At 55.6% G+C, this 22901-nt stretch overlaps 10 protein-coding genes across 10 annotated transcripts; 2 read left to right on the forward strand and 8 right to left on the reverse strand.

Annotated features, from left to right (window-relative positions):
- Window positions 1-209: 209 nt before the first annotated feature.
- On the forward strand, window positions 210-2675 carry VTN31DRAFT_6665 (uncharacterized protein; the record flags this gene model as incomplete). The annotated part of the gene is made up of 1 exon (XM_069407300.1): window positions 210-2675. The coding sequence occupies one exon, from the start codon at window positions 210-212 to the stop codon at window positions 2673-2675; it is 2466 nt and encodes an 821-aa protein (XP_069258840.1).
- A 167-nt stretch (window positions 2676-2842) lies between these two features.
- On the reverse strand, window positions 2843-5793 carry VTN31DRAFT_6666 (uncharacterized protein; the record flags this gene model as incomplete). Its single annotated transcript, XM_069407301.1, has 2 exons — window positions 2843-5719; window positions 5770-5793. The coding sequence occupies 2 exons, from the start codon at window positions 5791-5793 to the stop codon at window positions 2843-2845; spliced, it is 2901 nt and encodes a 966-aa protein (XP_069258841.1).
- A 245-nt stretch (window positions 5794-6038) lies between these two features.
- On the reverse strand, window positions 6039-7439 carry VTN31DRAFT_6667 (uncharacterized protein; the record flags this gene model as incomplete). The annotated part of the gene is made up of 1 exon (XM_069407302.1): window positions 6039-7439. The coding sequence occupies one exon, from the start codon at window positions 7437-7439 to the stop codon at window positions 6039-6041; it is 1401 nt and encodes a 466-aa protein (XP_069258842.1).
- A 469-nt stretch (window positions 7440-7908) lies between these two features.
- On the reverse strand, window positions 7909-8463 carry VTN31DRAFT_6668 (uncharacterized protein; the record flags this gene model as incomplete). Its single annotated transcript, XM_069407303.1, has 3 exons — window positions 7909-8115; window positions 8195-8295; window positions 8352-8463. 3 exons carry the CDS (start codon window positions 8461-8463, stop codon window positions 7909-7911), a joined length of 420 nt encoding a protein of 139 aa, XP_069258843.1.
- A 1432-nt stretch (window positions 8464-9895) lies between these two features.
- Window positions 9896-11818, reverse strand: VTN31DRAFT_6669 (uncharacterized protein; the record flags this gene model as incomplete). Its single annotated transcript, XM_069407304.1, has 2 exons — window positions 9896-10051; window positions 10106-11818. 2 exons carry the CDS (start codon window positions 11816-11818, stop codon window positions 9896-9898), a joined length of 1869 nt encoding a protein of 622 aa, XP_069258844.1.
- Window positions 11819-13910: 2092 nt separating this feature from the next.
- VTN31DRAFT_6670 (uncharacterized protein) lies at window positions 13911-15269 on the reverse strand (the record flags this gene model as incomplete). The annotated part of the gene is made up of 1 exon (XM_069407306.1): window positions 13911-15269. The coding sequence occupies one exon, from the start codon at window positions 15267-15269 to the stop codon at window positions 13911-13913; it is 1359 nt and encodes a 452-aa protein (XP_069258845.1).
- A 301-nt stretch (window positions 15270-15570) lies between these two features.
- VTN31DRAFT_6671 (uncharacterized protein) lies at window positions 15571-16754 on the reverse strand (the record flags this gene model as incomplete). Its single annotated transcript, XM_069407307.1, has 5 exons — window positions 15571-15645; window positions 15701-15869; window positions 15920-16049; window positions 16117-16377; window positions 16451-16754. The coding sequence occupies 5 exons, from the start codon at window positions 16752-16754 to the stop codon at window positions 15571-15573; spliced, it is 939 nt and encodes a 312-aa protein (XP_069258846.1).
- Window positions 16755-17375: 621 nt separating this feature from the next.
- VTN31DRAFT_6672 (uncharacterized protein) lies at window positions 17376-18135 on the reverse strand (the record flags this gene model as incomplete). Its single annotated transcript, XM_069407308.1, has 2 exons — window positions 17376-17829; window positions 17888-18135. The coding sequence occupies 2 exons, from the start codon at window positions 18133-18135 to the stop codon at window positions 17376-17378; spliced, it is 702 nt and encodes a 233-aa protein (XP_069258847.1).
- A 529-nt stretch (window positions 18136-18664) lies between these two features.
- Window positions 18665-19053, forward strand: VTN31DRAFT_6673 (uncharacterized protein; the record flags this gene model as incomplete). The annotated part of the gene is made up of 2 exons (XM_069407309.1): window positions 18665-18895; window positions 18961-19053. 2 exons carry the CDS (start codon window positions 18665-18667, stop codon window positions 19051-19053), a joined length of 324 nt encoding a protein of 107 aa, XP_069258848.1.
- A 345-nt stretch (window positions 19054-19398) lies between these two features.
- On the reverse strand, window positions 19399-22263 carry VTN31DRAFT_6674 (uncharacterized protein; the record flags this gene model as incomplete). The annotated part of the gene is made up of 6 exons (XM_069407310.1): window positions 19399-19952; window positions 20007-20227; window positions 20284-20722; window positions 20781-20960; window positions 21012-21788; window positions 21924-22263. The coding sequence occupies 6 exons, from the start codon at window positions 22261-22263 to the stop codon at window positions 19399-19401; spliced, it is 2511 nt and encodes an 836-aa protein (XP_069258849.1).
- Window positions 22264-22901: the final 638 nt, after the last annotated feature.

A 22901-nucleotide genomic window follows, 5' to 3' on the forward strand; every position in this document is an offset into this window, starting at 1 on the left:
ACCTGACAAGTGGCGCTGACAAAGCCACTCAGATGCTCTACGGCGCACAACAGAGACCATAAACGCAGTCAGCCAAATTTCACTGTCCTCGCGTTGGAGCCTTGTTTTCGCATCACTGTCGATCAATTGCAACAGCGCAAAGCATTGTCGGGACCTGGGCTGCGCTTGGGACCGCCGTCCATGTCCCGTTACTTTTCCTTTGCATCCTTATGTTCACACGCGGCTGTCCCTGTCTGAGAAGCTGCAAGTTATCTTCCTTCTTGGACAGTGCTCCGACCTCAGCCGACGACCCTCTTTACTTCTTGTATCCTCGCTGGACGGCGTCTGTGCTTGCGTCGCGATCATTGGCGCATCGGAGGTCATTTTTCGCACCGCGCGGACCGGGCGACGAGCCTCAGCAGCGTCACTTTTCGCAATCGTTGAACCCAAAACGACCGTCCGTCACTAGTCCAGTCGCGCAATGGCTATCGAGCAGGCGGCTGAGCAGCTCCGCTGCGATTGGGAAGGAAAATGCCTCCGTTCATCAGGATGCTCGGCCAGCTTCGGGCAATGACTCGCCCAGCTTTGCTGGTCCAGAGAGTAAGGATCGTGGGACGTCAACATCCTTTTCCGGCGATCGCCCCCTCATTCGCAAGGTGTTTGTCCGGAGGGAGAAGGCATCGGTGTTGCGACAAAAGTTCCTTGCCAGAGTTAAGGCAAAGGAGGATGCTAGACTGAATGCAAAGAACTATCCACCCCGCGAACGAGAGAAGCTCCGATATCGTCGATATGTAGCGGCATTCCGACGAAGTAAAGGGCGAGATGTTTCTCCGGTTCATTGGGTTGATCTCATGATGATGTTGGAAGGACTACAGAATAGACAGGTGCCCGTTAACTCGACGGCAACGGTGCACGAGCAGATATTGGTTCCAGAAGTGACGGTGGTGGCGATGTCGGGATCCGTGCGTGGGCGTGAGAACATTTGGCGTGTGCCTGTTCGGACAGGCTGTGAGATCCGGGTGCTGGATTCAGAGGATAGCGAAGGGATATACCGCAAGGTCATTCTATCCGGGAGCGAGCGCGCAGTAGAGATGGTCAAGAAGCAGTTCCGAGAATTCGAGGAACGACGAGTTCGCAATCAACTCGATATGAAGGTGCCGGCACTACCGATACTCCCCTCCATTCGAGCAATGAAAAAGAAAGGCCAGCCTGTTCCCCTGGTGCGGGGAGTTTGGTACCTAGAGTGGAATCCCACGCATTTGAACCCGAACGAACGGCGGCCCTTGTACAGTGTCCGAGAGTTTGCCCATTACGTTGAGGAATTGACGAGGTCGGAGGCTCCCAAGCCCAGGAGCCCGGTCGATGCATTCCAACACTATCACCGCGTCCGGCGTGCCCTGTTGCGCCTCTTCTCCACGGAGAGGAACGAGCGATTGTTTTCGACGGATGCGCTCAATAGCGCATTGGAGTATCTCTGCAGCAAGGAGCATCTGTCGGCAGCCCGCGCGATTCTGGCAAAAGCGGAGCACGTGGCGTCGACGGACTCGTTCAATATCCTCCTCCGCTGCAGCGCAAAGCGCCAGGATATGTGGTTTTTTCGGTACATATTGTCGTCGATGGATCGACTGAATGTCCCTGCGAATGGGGAAACCTGGGTTTCGTTGCTGCAGTGTCTGCTGTCGCCGGGACCGAAGATGCAAGTCATGCGACGCATGCAGGAACTGGGGTATCTGGAGGAGCCGCGGATACTCCGGCAAGTCCTCGAGGATGTGATTGGGTTGCTGTACTCCCGGCACGTCAAACAAGGCGGGGATCTACGCAGCTTCATCGACTCGATCGAGCGGGCGTACGGGACGGAGATGGTGTCGACAACGCTACTGAACCGAATCATTGAGCACCAGCTGGTGCAGCCAAACGTTGGGTTCCTCGAGGAGATGATGCAAATCTTCCGGGAGAAGGAGCTGTGGGTGGACACGCAGACGCTGAATTTGATCTGCCTGTCATTCCAGGACATTGACGGGCTGCTCGAGTTCTTCCTGGGACACGTGCGGTACCACCCGGAGTCGTTCAAGTCGCCCAACTACGGCAAGATGTTCAAGCTGGCGTACGAGGGCCAGTACTACAACACGTGCCGGGTGCTGTGGCGGTACGCATGCATGGAGGAAGCCACGACGAAGGAGATGCGGCAGTGGGTGCGCGTCTCGCTGCTCGATCGGACAGAGTACCCGCGCCGCAGCCAGACAACGGCACAGTGGCGGCGCACGGTTGGCCCGCTGGTGGTGGGCGTGCAGTACAACCAGCGGACGAGAACAGGCAGCGACTCGCCGCCGCCTTTGCTGGGGGACGCGGTGACCCTCGTCCCGCCGACCTACCGGGACAACCCGGTGCTGCACCTCCTCGAGGAGAACCCTCGATGGGGGCCGGACCCCAAGACGCGCCGCGCGCTGGCCAACCAGCTCGTGCTGGACGACCTGCGGCACTCGGTGCACTTTTACCCGAAGCTGCCCCTGCAAATCATGCTGGATGCGGCGCTCCGGCTGGATCGCGACGACGCACAGTGGCGGCCGGAGTCCGTGGAGAAGAAGCCGCTGGTTGAGTTGCTCAAGACGGCGATCCGGGTGCCAGTTCGGCAGAAGGGGTGGAATGTTGCAAAGAACCAACCCGACTCCCAACCCAAGAACAAACCTACAATGTAATCAGTCTCGAATCTTTTGTATGATATTTTTTTTTCTTTCTGTAATGTATCAATTTCATGGTTCCACCTAATAATAAACCCTGCAAATACCGTATTGACCTACACCCGAAACCCCGATGATTATGGTTCCCTAGGGGAGTATCACAGACTACATGTAGTTAGTAAGATTCACAAAGCCCTAATCTCCTCAAACACCCGACTCGTCTTGACCCTCTCATCCTCCCGGATCAACCTCCGCATCACTTCTTTCTTCTGCGCCGCCGTCATCGACGGCTCCCGACTAATCTCCTCCTTCCACCGGAGCAGGATCTCCCGCAAAAGGGCATTTCCTTGCTCAATCTCCTCCTGAGAGTACGTGTCGATTGGTTTCTTGGTGTTCTTCTTCTTCTCTTTCGCGGCGTCATTCTCTTCCTGCTGGTCACTGCCGCCTTGCGCCGTGGAGAAATCCTCCAGTTCATCCGCCTTTTGTCGTGCCATGTTGACGACTTTATCCGGGAACCGGACGAGTTCCGCGACGTGGATGCCAAAGGATTGATCGCAGACGCCGGGCTCGACCCGGTAGAGGAGGGTGACTTCGCGTTTCTTCTTCTTCCTCTCCCCGTCGGTCGGGGTGGGTGAGGGAGAGTGGTTGTCAATGTGCGCCACGACATGCAGGTTCCGGACCTGCGGATACCGCTCGGCGAGCGCGGTGAGTTCATGGAAATGCGTAGCAAAGAGCGCAAAGCAACGGATCTCGGTGACGATGTGCTCGGAGATGGCCCAGGCGAGGCCGAAGCCGTCGTAGGTGGAGGTGCCGCGGCCGAGCTCGTCGATGATGATGAGCGAGTCCGCGGTGGCGGACTTGAGGATGTTGGCGGTTTCGAGCATCTCGGCCATAAAAGTCGAGATGCCCTTGAGTTGAGAGTCGCTGGCGCCGACGCGCGCGAGGATACTGTCGAAGATGGTCAGTTCAGCCTCGGAACAAGGCACGAAGCAGCCCATCTGCGCCATGAGCGCAATGACCCCGATCTGTCGGATGTAGGTGGATTTGCCGCCCATGTTGGGCCCCGTGATGATGAGGAAGGAAGACTCGTCGCGCACCAGGGACACGTCGTTGGTGATGAACGAGATGTCGTCCTGCACCTCCATGCAGGGATGTCGTGCCTCCTTGAGAATCGTACTGCCCGTGCCCCGCGCGTGCATTTTGGGCCGCACGTACGCCGTCGGCGCGTGCACCGAGACGTGCGCAAAGCTGACGATCACGTCCAGGTGCGAGATGATGCCCGCCAGCTGCTCCAGCAGCGGGCAGTACGACGCCGCCACGCTGACCACCTCGTGCACCAGGCTCGTCTGCGTCCGGTTGTACGTCGCCGACAGCTGGTCGTGCTCCCGCCGTAGCTGTTGCAGCGTGCTCGTTGTGAAGTAAACACCGTTCTTCTGCGTCGAGCACTCCTGGTACTCGCGCCGGTTGCGGATACACCCAGCCTCTGTCCGCGTCAGCCGGAAACACCACCCGTGCACCCGGTGGTTCTCCAAAAACAGCTTCTTGTCCATCTCCTGGTTCAGATCGCGCGCCACCCGTCGGTGCTCCATATCCATGTCCTGCCGCAGCCGGTCAAGTTTCTTCTTGATCACTTTGAGGCTCTCGTCAAACTCCGGCTTGATGATGAACTCGTGGTCGTCCAGCGCCTCCAGATCCACCGTCGTCTCCACCATCTCTTCGAGCTTCGCCATGCTGTCCGACACGGTGCGCAGCTTCGACGTGTACTGCTCGTCCAGTGCCGTCTGGTACTTTTCGTCCATTACGTTCTCAAAGCTCTGGATGAAGTTTGGAAGGCGGATCGCCACTTGGTACACGCGCACCACGTCTTCCAGCGTCGCCTGCCCCCGCTGGAACCGCTTCGCCAGGCGGTAGAGATCCGGGATCGCCCGCAGGTGCTCCTCCTGCATCGTCTGCCGCAGCTCCGTGTCCACGACAAACGCCTCGACTAGTTGCTGCCGCTTCTCAATCTCCTCGAGGTCTATCAGCGGCTGTTTGAGCCACTGCGCCAGCAGGCGACTGCCCAGCGGCGTCTTGCAATGATTCAGCAGGCCGTACAGGCTCATCGTCTTGGACCCGTCCCGCGGGCCCGGCATCAGATTGAGCGCCCGCAGGGCCGACGCATCCAGCTTCATGTACTGCGACAGATCGTGCCGGTAGAGTTGAAACTGGCCGAAATTGGTCGAATCAGACATGACGCCCAGGTACTTGATCAGCGACGCCGCCGCGCCCAGCGCCAGCTTCAACTCCGTCTGCGGCAGCGTGGTCGCCGACCGTTCGTCGCGCAGCAACCGCGCCAGATCTTGCTCGATGTCTTTCAGCCCAAAATCCGCAGCCGGCCGCTCCGTGATGGCAATGCCGCACATGTCGCAGATGGAGCGCAGCTTGCCCAAATCGGTATCTTTCCGCGAGCTGTCCGCTTGAATCACGCACTCCTTGACCCCGAGTTGGATGACGAGCGACTCGAAATTCGAGTACACGTCGTTGTCCACAAACTCACTCACGCCCAGCTCGCGCACGCTGGCATCCGCGAAGCACACACCTACATTCTTCGCCTCGGACGTGCGGGAAGACACCTTGACCGCGAGGATAATCGGCGCGGTATCCATCATCCCTCCACCACCACCACTACCCAATTCTTCCTCCACATCCTGCAGATTCCCGGGGCTCGCCTGCTTGGCCAACTTCCAGTGCCCGCGCCCCGCGGCGCCACCGGCCGACACCCAAATCTCAATGCGCTTGTTCAGCCGAAACAGCGCTTCGCGCAGGAAATTCCGAAACACGGTCACGCTCATCGTGACGGACGGCAGGCCGCCGCTTCCGCCATTATTGTCGCTGCGGCCCAACGTCCGCAATACCGACGTCGTCTTGTACACGGTGCGTGCGATGAACTCGGCATCTGTCCCGTGCGAGGTGTAATAGTCGCCGCGGTCGAAGATGCGGACGGTGGATGGGGTGCCGTCTGCATCGTTCCCTTTGGTTGGGAGGGATTTGAAGAAGCGGATGAAGCCGACTTCGTCGTCGACCTGCTGGAGTCAGTAACGATATTTTTGTGATGATCTAGGGGCATACGTGCCTTTAATTCCGGTCTTGACGACATGGTGTTGAATCTGGGAGTTCAAGTCGCGGTGATGGAGAACGCTGCATTGATATCCCTTGAGACGCGCCGGATCACGTGGACACGCGTTCTCGTAATCCGTATTTCCGAATTAGGAAATATTAATCGCGGGATGCTGCCTTGAGATCCTTTGCATTTCAGACTGCTAATTAAGTATAGTATGTATTGAATGAACGATCTGCGTACAATGCTTTTCATAATGTGTAGTCATCAGAATCATACAGTCATCATGCCTTGACCAACCCTCCACGATTCACCCTGGCCGAAATCTCCTCGGGGGAAATGTCACTGCCAGACTTCAACACAACCGACGTCAACTTGTCGATCTTCACAATGTCAACCCAGTCTCCAGCAACGTCCTTTTGAGCCAGTATGTCCAAACAGGCAGCAATCTCCTGCGACGAAACCGGCCGCCGCAGCGAGTCCTGGATATTCTGCACAAGGGCCTCGAACTGGTACGGCTTCTTTTGAGCCGTCACAACGCCATTTTTTACAGAGGCTTGCGGTCTAAGTAGTAGCAAGACGCGCGTAACGTCCTCCACACGCTCAGCGGCAGATTGCCGCAAGAGGTCCTTCTCTGTCGGGGGAGGGGGCAAGCTCGCTTGGTGGAGCTCCTTGTTCCTTATCCGTTCGAGCAGATTCTTCTGGCGGTCTGCTGTCGGCTCTCGATTCTTGGGCTCGTTGACATCGCTGCTTTTAGTCTTGAGCATGGCCGTCTTGGCTTTGATGACGCATCCTTTGAGGTCCTGCAGCCGCTGCTGACCTTTTCGTAGCCCCGGCAAGGGGACCAAGGAGTCGATGATGGGTGCCAACCCCAGCAAGTCCACAAACTTGTCCTCACAACCCTCTGACACGCACTTCCGCCACCGATCTTCCAACTCTCGCGCGAATTTGCGCTGTAGTTCATTCTCATCAAAACGGCCACCTATTTTAGAAGCCTTGTCCCCTTCGGACGAAACCATCCGCTCCAGACACACCCTCCCAAGACCGTAATTCACAATGCGGAATTGCATGCCCAAGCAATCCGACGCGTCATTCCACACGCGCGTCAACCTCTGCAGATCTCTGACAACCACTTTTCTCTTCTTCCAAATCTTCTCGATCCCAGGGAGCAATTCCCGCAGATCTGCCGGAGTTGTCGGGCCATTGTGGGCCATATGGAGCGAGAGAGCCGATAGAAACGCGCGATTCAAAGCGAGTAGCTCGTTGACACCCGCCGGGCGGGGTCGATCGGTCTGTTTCGCCGGTTCGCATACTGACTTGCTCTCGGTCACCGATGCGGCTTCCCCGTCGGCCGGTCGAGGCGTGGAGACACTAAGAGAGCCAAACTTGAGGGTTCTCGAAGGCGTATCCTGCACCGCAACCGGTTCGGTCGCGGCAGGCAGAGAGCAATCAACATCATCGTGCGCGTCCGCATCAACAGTCGCCCGCTTCCGCTTCTTCGAGGGCGACGGAGTGAGGGAACTGTGAGCGAATGGCTTGCCGGGGGTGTCCTTTTTGTCCTTATCGAGAGAAAGGCCGGGTTTTAACGTCTTTGCGAACGATTGGATGGACGGCTGCCCTGCGGAAGGCAATCGTGTCCGGTCACGCCTTCCTGCTGGCGCTGCTCTTGCCGTTGCTGCGGGCATGGTGGTTCCTTCCTCTTCTTTCTTCCTGTACTCTGAATAATCTCGCAGTCGAGGAAAGAGCGCGGCTTCCTCGCCAATTGTTCAATCGATCGCTTGCAAGGGAGGAACGATGGGCGTTGTGATCTTTCCATTTCGGGCGCGGCGTGTCGCGTGTTCGTGTCGCGTTGCGCTAACCGGATATGGTTACATTATTTACTCGTACCCTAGGTACCCTAAACCGAGCATTAAACATTGGAGTAATAATGCATCATGTCGGTCTACTCGTAAAAGGCAAGCTCAATCTACAGACAGATAATCACATTTCCATCATTATTGGCATATCCCAAAACTAAGTACAAAGTCCTCACAAGACCTCGATCAGGGAATTCTCAAAACAACTCGAACAGTCCGAGACGGACGAGACACTCGGAGCAATTTGACTTGAGAGATTACACCCCCAACACTTCGAACGGCAAGGGATAAAAATGAATCACTTCGACCCGCCAAACCAACTCGAGATCGTCGACTTAGCCTCCGCAGCCTTATCCTCCACCTTGCGATCGAGCTTATCGACCGTGACGCCGAGTTTCTTCGCGGTATCTTGGCGCACCTGATCGATCTTGTTGATGCTATCCCTGGTATATTCCTCGACGGAGGTTGGGGAGCCGTCGCGGGCTCTGTCGCGGGCGGATTTCACCTATATTCGTTCGGTTAATACCTGTTTCGCGGGATAAACTACGAGGAGAGTAGTGTAGTAGGTAGGATGGAAGCGTTACGATCTGATCAATGTAATCGCTGGCTTCTTCACCGGCCTTCTCCCCCGCAGCTCTCGCCTGGTCACCCGTTGGCAGTTTCCGTCGTGCTTGCTCGACGTCCTCTGATCTCATCAGGTCCGAACTTTGTTTTCATTTTGGTAAATTAGATGGCACTCACTCTGCATCTTGTCCTTTGCCTTGTGCGGATCTCCGCCCGCACGATAGAGATATAACCCACCGGCGCCGACGGCGGCGAGACCAAGGTACATTGGTAGGCGGGACTTTGACATGTTGAAAGAATTATTTTGCTCCGTTGGCAATAGAAAAGGAATCAGCCGGGGTATTAAATTTGATGTTTTGAACGATGGAGGTACTACTATCAAACAGGTTTTATATATAAAAGGGAAAGGAAAAAGATCTCGAAGATGAAAGTAGGTAGTATGTACTATCAGGCGATGACGTCGTTGAAAAGAGGATGAACCACCGCCGCAGGATCGATCGATCGATCGATCAATCAATCAATCAATCAATCAATCAATCAGGCTTGCAAGTTGTCCGGGTGCCTTTTGACTTTTACTCCTCGCGTCTCATGATAGTACTGTCCCCAGCAGTTTGAATCAAAGATCAGGATCAAGTTGCTAGAACTCTGATCATGCTACATTGGCTCTTGCATTGTACAAGGTAACAGTAGGTCTATGGCTTTTACAATGCATCAAGGAACGATTTTCGAATTCTATACGAACTGCCTGTCACGACTCACGTCACTGCGCCATCACAGCCTGGAGCTCACCTAGGACAAGTAATGTGTAGTACTAGTACGTACTATGTATTAGGGAAAAAGGAAGAGGTTCTCGGAAAGATGACGTCACCACTAAGTAAGCATTCTCCCCACTAGAGTAGAGTAGAGTACTGGACTGTACAATACCCCTTCTTCTCCTTCACTCAATCAATCATCGAATATTCAGCTGCAACCGGAATACAAAATCTGGCAAGGCTGTACTAGTTCCGGTAGAAAGACCTAATACCTACTCGATGCTGCTGTTTCTTCATTGGCATGTTTGATGATGAACCTGGCTGGGTGTCAATCTGACCGACAGTACTACATACCAGGTACAATTATACCAAAGAACCCGTCCAACCACACTGTAGCCCTACAGTTCAAAAACCTGGACATACTCCGTGCGGTTGGTCTTGGAGCATAGGATGGCGTTCTGCTCATACGCCAACTGTACATAGTTGTGGTGGTCGGACGGATCTCTCCAAAATTGGCTTGAACAGATTATAATACTGAATCTCGATTTCAAAGGTACAGAATGAAATTCATAAATACGGATATCATTCATCAACTTCGTACACGATCTGATCCATCCGGATCCACGTAGACCGAGAACACAAATCTGCTGTACTAAGACATACGAGGAAGACAGACATGGCAAAGGCACAAAACAGCCTCGAACACGGACACGATCAAAAGAGTGGAAGACCTGGGTATCTGACTGCCAAACCCACACGCGCCAAGCAGGAACAACTACAACACGGGATCCCGTCTGCTGCCCGATACACCAATGCATAACCACGATAGCTCGTAACGTCGTCAACGGAGAAGATTCGTCGCATGATCAGGTCTTGAGTCATGTACTAACGAATCGTTCAACGAATGGAACCAAAAAGACCAGAGATATTCATCAATGAGAGAGAAAAATAAAATGACTCCGCAGCCACCTAGAATAACCGCGCGGCGGCCTTGTTCTCACTCGTTGCAACCGCCACCAGGGCCTCTAGCCGGCCCATGCCTCCAGCTCCGGAGCCTGCGCCGAGAAAGCCGGGCCGTGGCTCCGACGGAGCGAACGGAGGTTGAGCTGGCGCAGGCGCACCGGTCTAGTAGATTGTCAATAGTGCAGAAATTGAAATCAGACGAACCATGGAACGTACCTTCGGAGGCTCAACGTATCCATTACTATGCACAATGGCCGGATGGTACTCCATCGCGGACGTCGAGGGAGTCGCGACGCCCTCACTGCTACTAGAATCCTCGGGCGACGTGCGAGGGATGTGAGACGCTCCCTGCCAAGGGAAGGGCTTGGGAGGCTGTGAGGTGGCCGGCTCCGGCCCGCGGGCAGCGTCCCGGTCCTGTTGACCGAGGGTTCCCGCAGTCGACGGCCGATAAGGAGCGGAAAATTGCGAGCCAACTTTGTTGATCTCACCCAGAGTCTGATGAGCCCAAGCCTCCTTCGGGGGGTTGCTGCCGCCGAGACTGAGGCCCGTCAAGTTGTAGTGGAGATCCCAGGACATTTGCCCACGCCGATGGCCCGGGCCGGAGATGGGCGGCTGGGGTCGGATACCGCTCGTGAGGTGCGTAGTGCTTGCGGGCCCGGACGTGAAAGGCTGGCTGGTTGGACCTCGATTCAGCGTGTCGGGGTTCCGGATCGGAGGTGTCAGCGGTCGTTCCCGCAGGACCCGGTCGAAGCTCTCGATCCCCGGAAGCCGCGGCTTCTGCTCGCCCGAGTTCTCGCCGCCAAAGGCGGGTCGCGGCACATTGGGCTCGTACTGCGCGACACCACTCGTCGCCGGGCGCGGGTAGTAGGTCGACGGATGCCAGGTCCGCCGCCGGAGCTCGGCCTCGGAAGCGCTCTCGTCCCGCGAGGTGTAGCTCGAGTTCGCCGGACTCGCAAACACCGAGCCAGTGGTGGTGGAGGAATGAGCCGCCGTCGTTAGCATCGGGGAGAGGTACGGAGGCGGATAGTTGGGTTGAGGAGCGCCGGCCATGGGGTTGGGAGCTGACGGGATCGAGAGACGGCGTCCGTGTTGGCTTTCCTCCCAGTATCCCTGCTGGATGGTTGAGGCGGGAGACCCGTATTGTGGGCTGCCGGCGGCGCCGCCGGCCGCGAACCCGGCAGTTGGAGACTGGGTGGGGAACGAGGTGACTTGCGACGGCGGCGTGCTAGGCTCCCCCATGCCATTACTCAGCGACAGGTGTGCACGGGCGGTGCCGTCATTCGGCATCATCATCAACGGGGGCGGTCGTTGACGGAAATCCGGCGGCTGGCTGTACGTGGAGGCCGTCGAGGCGACGCTCGAGGTGGACAGGTTACGGCTATGCTTCCGGGCATGACTGCTCTGGCTGCCCGTCGTTCCCGCGCGCGCCCGGCCCTGGGTCCGGACGCGGTCGGTCCGGACTTGACGCTGGAAGCGCGTGCCGGTCGCGGCCAGAGAATCTCCGGGGATCTCTTCATTGACATGGACCGTTTGGGCATGCTGGCGGAGATTGTCCAGCCGCGAGAAGCGACGGGAACAATGGCACTGAAACGGGCGTTCGCCCGTGTGTTTGCGAATGTGGCGGGCGAGATGCTCGCTACGGGTGAAGCTCAAGGTGCAGGGCGGGAAGTCGGTGCAGAAGAAACGCTGGCCCTTCTTCTTCTTCTTTGGTGGAGCCGAGCCGTCGGCATTGTTGTTTGTCCCGTTCGACTGCGACCGGGCCTCGTCGGAAGCGGCGGGTTGGTCGCCGGTCGGGGCGGCTGAATTCTGCTTGGCATCCGCCTCTTCGGCGGGCTTGGAGGTCTCTTCTGCCGATTGCTGCTGGGGCGTATCCTTCATCGACACATCTTCGGACGGAGCCGAGCGATTTACCGGAAGAAAGGACGACATTGCGATGACGACGGAACAAACCCGCGGGGTATACGCGGGGGAAGGATCAGAGAGCGATGGGAGGTGTTCTGACGATGGTTTTGAAGGGGCAAATCGTGCGGATGGCTTGGATTTCTGAAATGCAGGGAATGATGGGACGACGGGATGTATGTATGGGGCGGGATTATGTACAAGGAAGATCGGTCAACTGCTCCGCGACATGATCTGCGCGGGTTGGTCCCAGCCCGAAGGCTCCGGCGTGGATTTGTACGATGGGGAGGGGGAGCGAGGCGGCGATGGGGATTGGGGAGAGATATGGAGGGTCAGGAACGGGCGCGATCGTTGTTCGGGTGGCGATAGGCGGTCGGGAATTTTGTTCGAAAAGGCGACCGCGTGTAGTTTTTTTTTTTTAGCGAAGTGATTTAGAAATGGCCAGGGAAGGGAAGGGAAGGAAAGGGAAGAGAAAAGGAAGAGAGGAGAGAGAAAAGAAAAAGAAAAGAAAGAGACGGTCCAACTGAGGTTTCGAGTGAAGAAAAGAAAAGAAAAAAAAGTCTGAATGAAACCAGGCAGGATAAAATAGAAATGGACGGGTCTGGGCCGCAGAGGGGAGAATTCAATAATGACGACGACAAGAGTACGTCGTATTGTAAGTAAATCCAAAAGACGCGAGGGGCTTCAAGACTGGAAAAGTCAAAATCCTGGTTTCGTTTTTTTCGAGGAGAGAACAGAAGTCGGAGAAGAGAGACGAGACACAGACAGACTCAGAGTCAGGGCCCGGGGAGTGGGTTAAAGGGCTAAGGCCAAGGGGGGACTTTTTTGGGGCCTGATAGGGCTAACCTAACTAAAAAGTGCCCCTAAGTTCCTCGTCCGGGTCCCTCCCAAACCGCCTCCAGATTGGCTGTTCAAGGCCAGCCGAGAACAGCCCAGATCGGACCAACCAGCGGGCGTCTTTTGTTCTCTGGCCTTCCGGGAATCTTCCGACTGAAATTTCCCTGAATTTTTTCGGATCGAGTAAACTAGTTACGGAGTATATACTTGGCTTCTGATTGGATGTCCACAACGCCAGGAACCTCTGCTTCCATTTGCGGTTCCTTTTGTCGAGTCGATGATTCATCATCAGTCTCCGCTGTTCGTGATTTGTGACTGCTTTTGGGAGGGAGAAAAAAAAAATCAAACCGTCAAAAAGGTCCATGGTCTTTTAGAGTTCCCGCGTGCTGATCATCTAAGATCAATCCCGTGTTGAATGATGAAATCCTGCAGGAAGGCAAAAACTGTCTGGTTGCAGCCCGGACATACTACATCATGATGAATTCATATATCCATGACTGACATCAAAATGTCGACTCTTCCATCTCCAGACCCGCTCGACTCTACGCTCTACGCTCTACGCTCTACTTTGAGAGTACTCGTACATACTCCGTACAGTACTGTAGAAAACTTGAAAACCTCCGCATCAGCCGAGATCCATCTCGTACTCATTCATGCAGCCTGCACCCCGCTGGTCCGACTCGAAGCGGGGATGTGCCACCCCATGTCCATGCAGTTTCTCATGCAGTCGAGATCAGATCATTTAAATGCAAGCAATAACGCTCTCGTCTCTATCCGAGTAATAATAATGATAATAATAATATTGATTCTGCATAAAGACCGAGTACAACGACAAGGTGTGCCTACCAATCCCGGCAACGGTCGGATTCAACGGTACCTGCGCCACGCCTCCGCTGATGTCACGTGGTCAGTGCCATCGCCAGCGATCCTGATCGACGCTCTTGGCACACCACGGTCCCTGGATCAGCGGTGCGGCCGGTGCCTGTGCGATGACTAAGCATGTCACGGGACTGAGGCTAGACGAGACTTCAACCAGAACCAGAACGCATTGGGACGGAACAGAGTGGTACATGTCCTTCTGTCAGCGTGCTCGTTGTAGAAGGGAAAAAAGACTATCAGTCAGATCAATGACTTAGAAATGTCATCGCCCAAATCTGAGTATATGCAATTGCTTCTCGGTAACCTACCTATCAGTCCGACAGACAGATACTCGTGCTTCTAGCCAAATCAGAGAAGCGTAGACATTCGCATATCAGCGAGCACGATGAAAAAAAAAAAAAAAGTCCTATCGTCCCAAGGGCCCCACCACTGAGCTGACCATCACCGCCGCCTCCCGTTCCCAACTGCCCGGAAGGGTAGGATCTCGTCCCCTGCTGATTGAGGACGGAAGCTGGGAACCGCGCAGCACGCATTCCCGGAGTTCCGTCCGCAGCCGGTCTCGGTTCGACCGGAGCGTCCGCGCAGCGATCCCGCCGCGACCGAGGATTTCCTGCACCCGCGCCGACAGCGAGGAGGCCAGAGACCGCCAGAAATACGAGGGCAGCGAGGATGTGTCGAGCATCTGGAGCAGTAAGGGGAGGATGGTGTTGGGGGAAGACGAATGCTCGAGGAACGGATGTGATGGCCGCTTGAAACCCTCAAGCAATGCTTCCAACGCGGCGATATCCTGGCATCGGGCAGAAACTTCGGCCAAGGCGCGGTCCAACAAGGGGAGCTGCGCCAGCGCGCGCCCCAGGGAGGACAGCGACGACGTAACCGCGTTATGAATGTAGCCTTGGAGGGTCGACAGGAGCAGTTCCGGCTGGAACTCGTGCTCGGCAGTCCCGGGCTTGGGACTGGGCGACAGTAGATAGAGCGTGGTGATGGCCGAGAACAATCTCGATTTATTCTCCTCGGTCTGCGCATACGTCGACGACACCGACAGCGACTGCGTTCCGTTGACGGAGCCGCCCCCGCTCGCCAGAGACGAGACCGAGAATCGACTGATGGCCTGCTGTGCGCGCGACTTGACGGTGTTCTCGGCGGGGATCACCAGATCCGTCCGCAGCGTGCGAATCACCTTGACGCGATCCAGCCCCTTGGCCTCCGCCCCTTCCCCCGTCGCGGAGAACATCTGCCGCAGCGAGAGAATCGTCTGCGCCGCGCGCACCATCGCACGATGGTCCTCCTTCCCACCCAAACCTCGACCAGTCACCTCCGCCAGCTGCCCCTCCAGCTGACGGCCCAGCGTCACGCAGCGCCCGACGGCCCGCGCCAGACGCAGCGCCCCCCACGAATTCAGCGCCGCCACCCTCGCCTCCTCCGCATGCTCCCACTTGCGCAGCACTTCGCGCTCCAGCCGCCGATATCCGTCCGACAGCGCCGAGACCTGCTCCTCGACCTCCCGGAGCACCCGTTGGCTGGCGTCGGTCTGTTGCTGCGTGTGCGTCAGCAGCGACAGCGCGGATTTTGTGGTCAGGTTGTGGATGTGCGTGTCGATTTCCTGGACGTCGAACAGGACCCGCGACAGCGGCGTGGCCAGGTCCAGCTGCGTGTCGCTGGCATTGTTGGTGCTGGTCACGAGCGAGTTGGCAAAGGCGGCGGCGGAGAAGTTTTGGTCGAGGAACACGTCGTAGTCGATGTATGCGGCGTCTCCGTCGGTCATGGTGTTTGACGAGTTGATTTGGAGAGCATGAGGGATTTAATCAAGGGCATGGATTGGTTCAAGGGGCGGCGGCTACGACTGGACGATACATCCGACTGGGACAAATGGCATCTGTATGTCAATTGGAGGTCTCACCACGGCCAGGAGCTCTACCGCGATGGAGTCTGAGAAGCTACTTGTAGCCTTCGAGTCCTGTACTCCACACTAAACTTGGCATTTAGATACCTCAGGCACCAAGTATCTGAGTCATCCGTTTCTGATGCCTCCTGTCAACCACAGTAACACTATACATACTACCCCATCACTCTAGAACTTTGCCATTGGACTCCTCAACAATCAACTCATATTCCGGCTGAAACTCAGTGTAGAAATTATGCTGCAACACGAGTCAGACAAGCCTACCCCACTGCAGACAGAAGAAGAGAACTCACTGGGTTCTGCACAGCACTCGCGGTATATTTCGCGACATGGTCCGGGATGATCTTCTTCGGCACGCCGTTCGCCGCGGCGGCCTCGGCCATGAGCTGCGACTGGCAAGCCTTGTCGAGGCTGTAGAAGAGGAACGCCGCCTCGTCGACGGTCGAGCCGACGGTCAACAAACTCCCAAGGTCAGCATGATCACAAATCCGGGGACTTGGGAATCATCGTACCCGTGATTCTGCAGGATACAGGCGATGTTATTCCCCAATGCCTTGGCAATGGCCCTGCCCTCATCTTGAGCCAGTGCGATGCCGCCATGCTCTTCATAGACGCTGAGCTTGCCGTAGAAGTTGCATGCATCTATGCATGCCCCTTCAGTCCACTGCCCCCTTCCACAGAGAAAGAAAAAGGAGGAAAAAAAACCTACCCTGGCTGATCATCTCAATAGGCTTCCCAAACGCACTCCACGTCTTCCCATACACACCATGCGTATGCGCCGCCGCAACAACATCCGGCCGCGCCTTGTGGATCTCGGAATGGATCATGAACCCGGCCTCGTTGATCACGGCCTGGTTGCCTCCTTCGCATACGTACCCTTCGCTGTCAACCAGCACGAGGTCTGACGCTTTCATCAGAGAGAAGTGTTTGGCGAAGGGGTTGATCCAGAAATGATCTTTGAGGACGGGGTCTAGTATCTTCCTCGTTAGAATTACCCATGCGCCTAACAAGAGGAATTGATAGTAGTAGTATGAATCACAAACCTCGCATCGAAATATGCCCCGAAACACCCTCCCCATAGCCCTGCTTTCCGAAGAACCGAAAAGCAGCAGCCATGTGCTCCTTCATCCATTGCCGCTTGGCATAGACGTCCGCGAAGACGGGAATGCCGCGGAGTTTGAGCGTGCCGGCGCGGTTTCCGCGCACAAGGCTCTGGAAGGCCTTGTCCTTTTCGGCGGGGGGGATCGGCGGTAATTGATCCTCTTGTTTCTCTTTCTCTTCCTGCTGCGCGGCCACGATGCGAGCGGGGTAGTTGGTCGTTGCAGTTTCCGTGATGGTGGACGACATTGTGGTTTTACTATACGTTTTATATCCGGTCAAAAAGAAACGTTGATGGAAACTTTAATGTCAGCGATATGGTGACGGAAGATGGTCTGCCCGCTTTTTTATACTGTTGATCTGCTTCGTATCGGCAGTTTGACGTGTTGGTACAATATCTTGTCGTTGAATTTCGGACATTTGAGCCAATCGGACTGATGCCGATCTCTTTCCTCCCTCTGGACTGGAGGACGCTAGGATGGAGTAAACTTTTGCGAGAAGAATCATGGTTGGCATCAAGTTTCCTGTTCGGCATGAAGAGCGGGGTTCATTCAATGTTCTATTTATCACCTTAGAATGTCTTGTTCAATAGCCATGACTCGAGGCGTTGGCGTGGAGAGCTTGGATGCGGAGAAAACGGCCAACTTTCCAACTATTGCATACCAGACTTCAACTTATTAGATGGATGAATGACTCGCCGCTAGCTTTGACGGTCCATCTGAGTGCATAGACTCCGGACGCAGTTGATTAGTATGTCTATTAGATACCTACCGTAGATACAGCACTAGATGCCACAGACACCCGGGTATTCTACATTACATATATACACTAGAGATCCCATACACAAGGTAAACGAAATAGTCATCATCATCACGAGCCGCCAGCGGCCATCGCCTCACTCTCCTTCTTCACCGGACCCATCTCATAATACTCACTTCCACTCTCCCGATTCCGTCCCCTGCCACGTCCTCGCGAGGTGCCCGAAAGAAGCCCACTCTCGGGATCATCATTCCCTTCCTGTGCGGTTGTTGCATTCCCAGCGCTGCTGTCCTCGGTACGAGATCGACTGGTGCTATGACTATTCGTATTGCTGCTTCCCAGGTCCAGGCCAAACGTAATGGGTTGCAGCTCCCGTTTCTGACATGCCCAGATCCCGGCAAACGTCATGAACGCAGCACTGGCCAGTTGTACCCCCCACCATAACAGGTGTTCGGGGACGGAATGCGTCCAGAAAGACACCACAAGCAAATGGATGAAATGGATCGTGAGCGCAAAGTCCGGGATCAGTTTTGACCGCGACACAATGAGAAGGAGGAAGACAACACTATGACACCCTCTTAGAGACCAAGTCCTACCCATCCAGAACCCAAGTCAAGTCTTACCTAGGAAAACTGTTCATAAACCACACCAAACTCAACATCCACCCCAGCGTCGTATCCCCCCGAATACTCCTCCAGCCAAATATCAGATCGATATCGAACGTCTGGCCCGCAACTAGCGTCGTGAAGACGATCAGAACCGTCGCCGAGACATAGTACAGCAGCTGCAGCGCGACGATCTTGCGCAGGATCTTGAGCGGCGAGAGGTCCGTGAGGGCCCCGGGTCGAGGTGGTCGTCGCCGCGGGGGCATGAACTGAGTACTTTTTTTTTTTCTTTCTCAAAGAGAAAGTCCGTTATTATTTTCTTCGTTTATCAATGCGCGGGCAGCGTTTCGTTTGGGGGTAGAACGAGACGCGGAGATATTGAAATGAACAGCTCCGGGAAATTTGTAGGCGATGTGTAGGTAGTAGGTATGTAGGAGAGCCACGTTGCGATGCAAACAAGGTCATAGAAGCCACACCTGAGGCAGCAACATCTCAAATCACCTTCCGCTATAGTTCAGAAGCAAGACCGTTCCAGGTCGCGACTCTGACCAACGAGTTGGTTAAACAACATGGACAAACAAACCAGCTACGCTACGAATAAGTTAGTTTGAATCGTCGTGGTTCCACCGGTTCAGCGGTTCCGATGATTCATGCCAAGGCCAAGCCGCGGAATGAACTCATTCCATCTGCAAAGCTCAAAAAGACTTCAGTTTCCATAGTACAGTCTCTCTCAAGTTCTCAACACACCTCTGACAAACTGAACAGCTAGCAACTCCTCGACTCATAAACGATACAATGGCCTGGATTCCCTTCTTCGGCTCCGGATCCTCCTCCAAAAAGGCCTCCGACGGCGGCCAAATCGCTCCCGACCGATCCTCGCGCGAGCAATGCTACAACGCCCGGGACGCCTTCTTTGCCTGCTTGGACCGCCATGACATTCTCGATGCCGTCAAGAACGATGCCGAGGCGCGGCGGAAATGCGGGAAGGAGATTGCGGAGTTTGAGTCAGCGTGCTCCAAGACATGGGTTGGTTCCTATCGAGTTTATCAATTTCAGTGACTTTTGGGCTTATGCTCATCCTGCTTTTGTAGGTCAAGTATTTCAAGGAAAAACGAGTCATGGAATATAACCGGGACAAGACGATTGAGCGGATAAAGAAGGAACAAGAAACACAGGGAAAATAGACCGTGTAATGTTTGCATTACGGAGTTGCGGGTTATGATGATGCATTTTCATCGCTGTATCATAGGCTGAGGCCGAGGAGATTTTCATGTACATGTACATACATCTTTCACCACTCAACGGAATAATATGTTCTATCTCCCTGCGCATGCTCAGCAAGCAACCACATCAGAAAAGACCGGACTCGCCAAAGCAAATGTGTGCGTGCTGGTAAATTCCGTTTCGCCATGCCCACTCCCAAGATGAATCACCACATAAAGAGCACATAGCAACATGAAAGTCGGAGACAGGCTAGACATTGCAGAACAGAACAAGACAAAGAATGCAAATCCCCACACAACAGATATTTATTGCTTCCACTTCGCCAGTTGATCGACGATATTCTGTAGTTGAGGATTAGCTGGCTGATTCGGCATAGCCGGTTGCCTGGCAGATAGAGCCTTAGCCAGGAGTGCAATCATATTAGGGTCCGTAGAAGTAGGAGGGTTGGAAGCCACCGGTACTCCAAACGACTGGAGCTGTGGTGCACTCTGGGCCGGGGGTGCCGGATTCTGCATGCGATTAAGGTTGTTAAGAAGGCTGGCCAGATCAACCGGGTTGGTCGCCGGCATCTGCGAAAACGGCTGTTGGGGCTGAGGTTGGGCCGCCTGCGGCGCTTGGGCCTGCTGAAGGGCGTTCAGCAGCTGCTGCAGTGACGGACCGTCGAGGCTCGAGATCAGGCTGGCAAGTGGATTTTGATTGGGCAGCGCAGCAGGCATCTGCGGCTGCACCTGCGGGAGAGGGAATTGACTCGGAAGAGGGTATCCAGGGGGTTGGTATGGAGGCGGAGCGGCGCTCATCCGACCAGGCTGGCGGCCAGGAGTCATTCCGATCGCAACCTCCAACTTGAGATCGGGATATTCTAGACAAAGAGAGATCAGCCTTGTACTTGGTTTCCAAATGACATCAAACTCACCTTTGACGCCGACCTTACTCGACCCAGGAACAGGGTCTGGCAAGGCTACGTTGACAGTGTTGGCATACGGCTGGTTTCGGGTGATCGTGACCACCATGGCTGCTCCGTCGTCGAGAAAACGTTGCACGGCCGGTAACATGGGAGTTCTCGCGTTGACAATCAGAGCATCGGTCCGAACACCTTCCGCCTTGTATACCTTTTCTACATGATAGACGTAATTCCTAGAGGAAAACAAAGTCAGGAGACCGCCTTGCCCGATGGCGTCGGCGTGACTTACCTGTCCACATCGTCCGCAGCGATGATCTGCACCTTGGGTGGATCTCTGCCACGACGTGAGAAATGATCCGGCTCAGCATCGTAGCCTCGTCCCCGAGGGCTTGGGCTTCTATATCGCCGGTCCCGCCCATACGGAGACCTGGACCTCCGCCTGTCTCGACGGTCGTACCGTTCAGGTGTGCGATCGCGGGACCGATAACCATCACGGCCGCGAGGACCACGAGGAGAAGGAGACCGCGGGGGTCGATAATCATCACGCCGACGAGAACCAGGCTCGTCCCGGAAGTCGCTAAATGGCGGTGGCCGGTTGGATCGCGCTCCTCCAGGGCCCCCACGGCCGTACTCCGGTGACCTCGACCGTCTCTGGTTGGAGGTCCGGGACGGCTCTGCAGAAGCTTGGCCCGATCGCGAGTTCCTTTGCGGCTTGGAAATTTCCAAGTCTAGGGAGACGTCAATGAGAGCACCTTCAGAAATGCATAGAGAAAAAAAAATACTTACGTATCTTCCGGCCTCGGATGACACCTCCCTGTTCCTCTTGCAAAGCCTGACGGCATGCGTTGGCATCCGTAAACTGGATGAAGCCGTATGCTTGCTTGATGGAGATCTGCGCGATCGTCCCATACTTGTGGAACACGTGGAAAAGATCTCGCTTGGTGACTCGCTCTGTCGGGAGGTTTCCTGGTCGACGTCAGAAAACAGCTTCGCCATCCAAGGTCCGGGGGTACGAACCAACAAAAAGTCTCGACCCCTGCGGGAAGCGGTCCCAGTGTCCTTCCGTGACGTGAATGCGCTCCTCACGGAGAAACTCGTCATACTTCTTCTGAATCTCGGGCGGCCAAGGCGGCTCTACGTCCCCCACGACAAGCTGCTTACCGCCGTGCCATTCCGTCCTGATGCCTTGTTGTTTCGCCTGTGGCGATGCATCCGCGGAGGACTGAGATGGCTGCTGTTGCTGCGGCTGCTGGAACGAGGCGCCAGGAGGCGGTGGCAGTCCATTCGCGGTCGAGGTGCTGCCTGGGGGTGCCCCAGGAGCCCCGGGAACGGATGGATTGGAGCCCGACTCGGTACTCGCATGGCTATGATCTGATGGAGGCGCATATGGGGCAGTGGTGGATGGGCAGGTGTTCTGATTAGATTGGGGATGGTATGCTTGGAGATTATCCGCACTGGGCTGTTCCTGGGACGGAGGGCGCGGGGGAAGCCCGGCCGCATTTTGAGTAGAGGCGTCAGGGGCAGACTGGTGGGGAAGAGTATGCTCAGAAGATGATGTAGGGACAGTGCCGGACGACGCGTTGGACGTCGGTTGTGCTAACTGGGCGAGGATGCTTTGAAAGTCAACACCTCCCTGGGCCACTGCATTTCTATTCTCCGACCCGGAGGGGGCTGTAGAAGCTGGCGCCTGCGCCTCGCTGGATCCAGCAGAGGTCATCTGATGGGAGACGGCTCCTTGCTGGGTATATTGCGCTTGGGCGGGCTGATCTATGAGGGGAGGGACACGGGCATCATCTGGAGACAAAGAGGTTAGAGGAAGCTTGCTTAACGAAGAAGATGTGCCATCAAAAGCAATAGACTCCGCTGGCGGAGATGCATTCAAGACGGGAACTCTGGTCTGTTCAGGTTCCAGTTGGAGACGGGAACTACCTGTGAATTCTTTGCCCTGCGATGGACTCGAAGGATTCCCCAATTGGGAGGCAACATTATCCATTCCACTAACTGAGGGCTGCACATGATTGCCATCGGCGGGCGCAGGAGGGATCTCGGCATACGGTTCATACGAGGAGTCATCGTCGGTCTGGGACGGAGGATTGTCTTGCATGAGTTTCGGCTTCTGGTACGTGGCCGTGTCGTTGAAGACCGGATCCATTTGGTTCTCCAGCACCGGGATGCTCGATGGCTCCTGGGGGTGAAGCGGCCGCGGACTCTCAGGAGTCAGGGTCTCTCCGCGGATGTGGATCGCTTCATCTGGAGGCGTCGCTGTCATAGGTACGGCGGAGTCTGGCGCGCTTCATCTACAAAACAAGGGCAGGCTGCGGCGAATTCGAAGATTTTTTTTTTCTTTTCTTTCGCGAAGTTCGCTAGCGAGGAAGGGGGAGATGGGACCAAGCACTGCTCTGGCTAAAGAAGATTAGGGCGGTCAGCACCGTCGCTGGGTCGATAGAATATGAGATGCTGAAGCTTCCGCAGAATTAAAGCTCTGCAGAGGAAGAGCAAGGACCTAGCGATGGGTTTCGGCAGGGCTGGGCATACATTACGGGGAGCGCGAAGAGCTTTTTTATTTTTCTCACGAGAGGCGATGAAGGCGATGAAGGCGGCGAGCAACAAGAGATGAGTCAGCGGGGAGGAAAGAGAGAAATCCGGAGGAAAGAGCGAGGGAGAGTGTGGGCTGAGGTGGGCGAAGAGGAGAGAGAGGAGCAAAGAACGCGGCCGAAGAAGAGGCCTTACTGGATTCTGAACTGGGAATAGCTCGGGCGGGCTATGGCTGGCCAGAACCTGGTCCCGTGACTCGTGAGTCGTGGGTCACACAGGGAAGGAGCTGCAGTGCGGAGAGGGAAAGCGCGAAGGACTCTGAAGCAGAAGGCAGGAGCAAAAAATGCAACAGCAGGGAAGGAGGAGGGCGGC

This window comes from Thermomyces dupontii (genome assembly GCF_041956625.1).
Source record: "Thermomyces dupontii strain NRRL 2155 unplaced genomic scaffold VTN31scaffold_7, whole genome shotgun sequence".
NCBI classification, from domain to species: Eukaryota; Fungi; Ascomycota; class Eurotiomycetes; order Eurotiales; family Trichocomaceae; genus Thermomyces; species Thermomyces dupontii.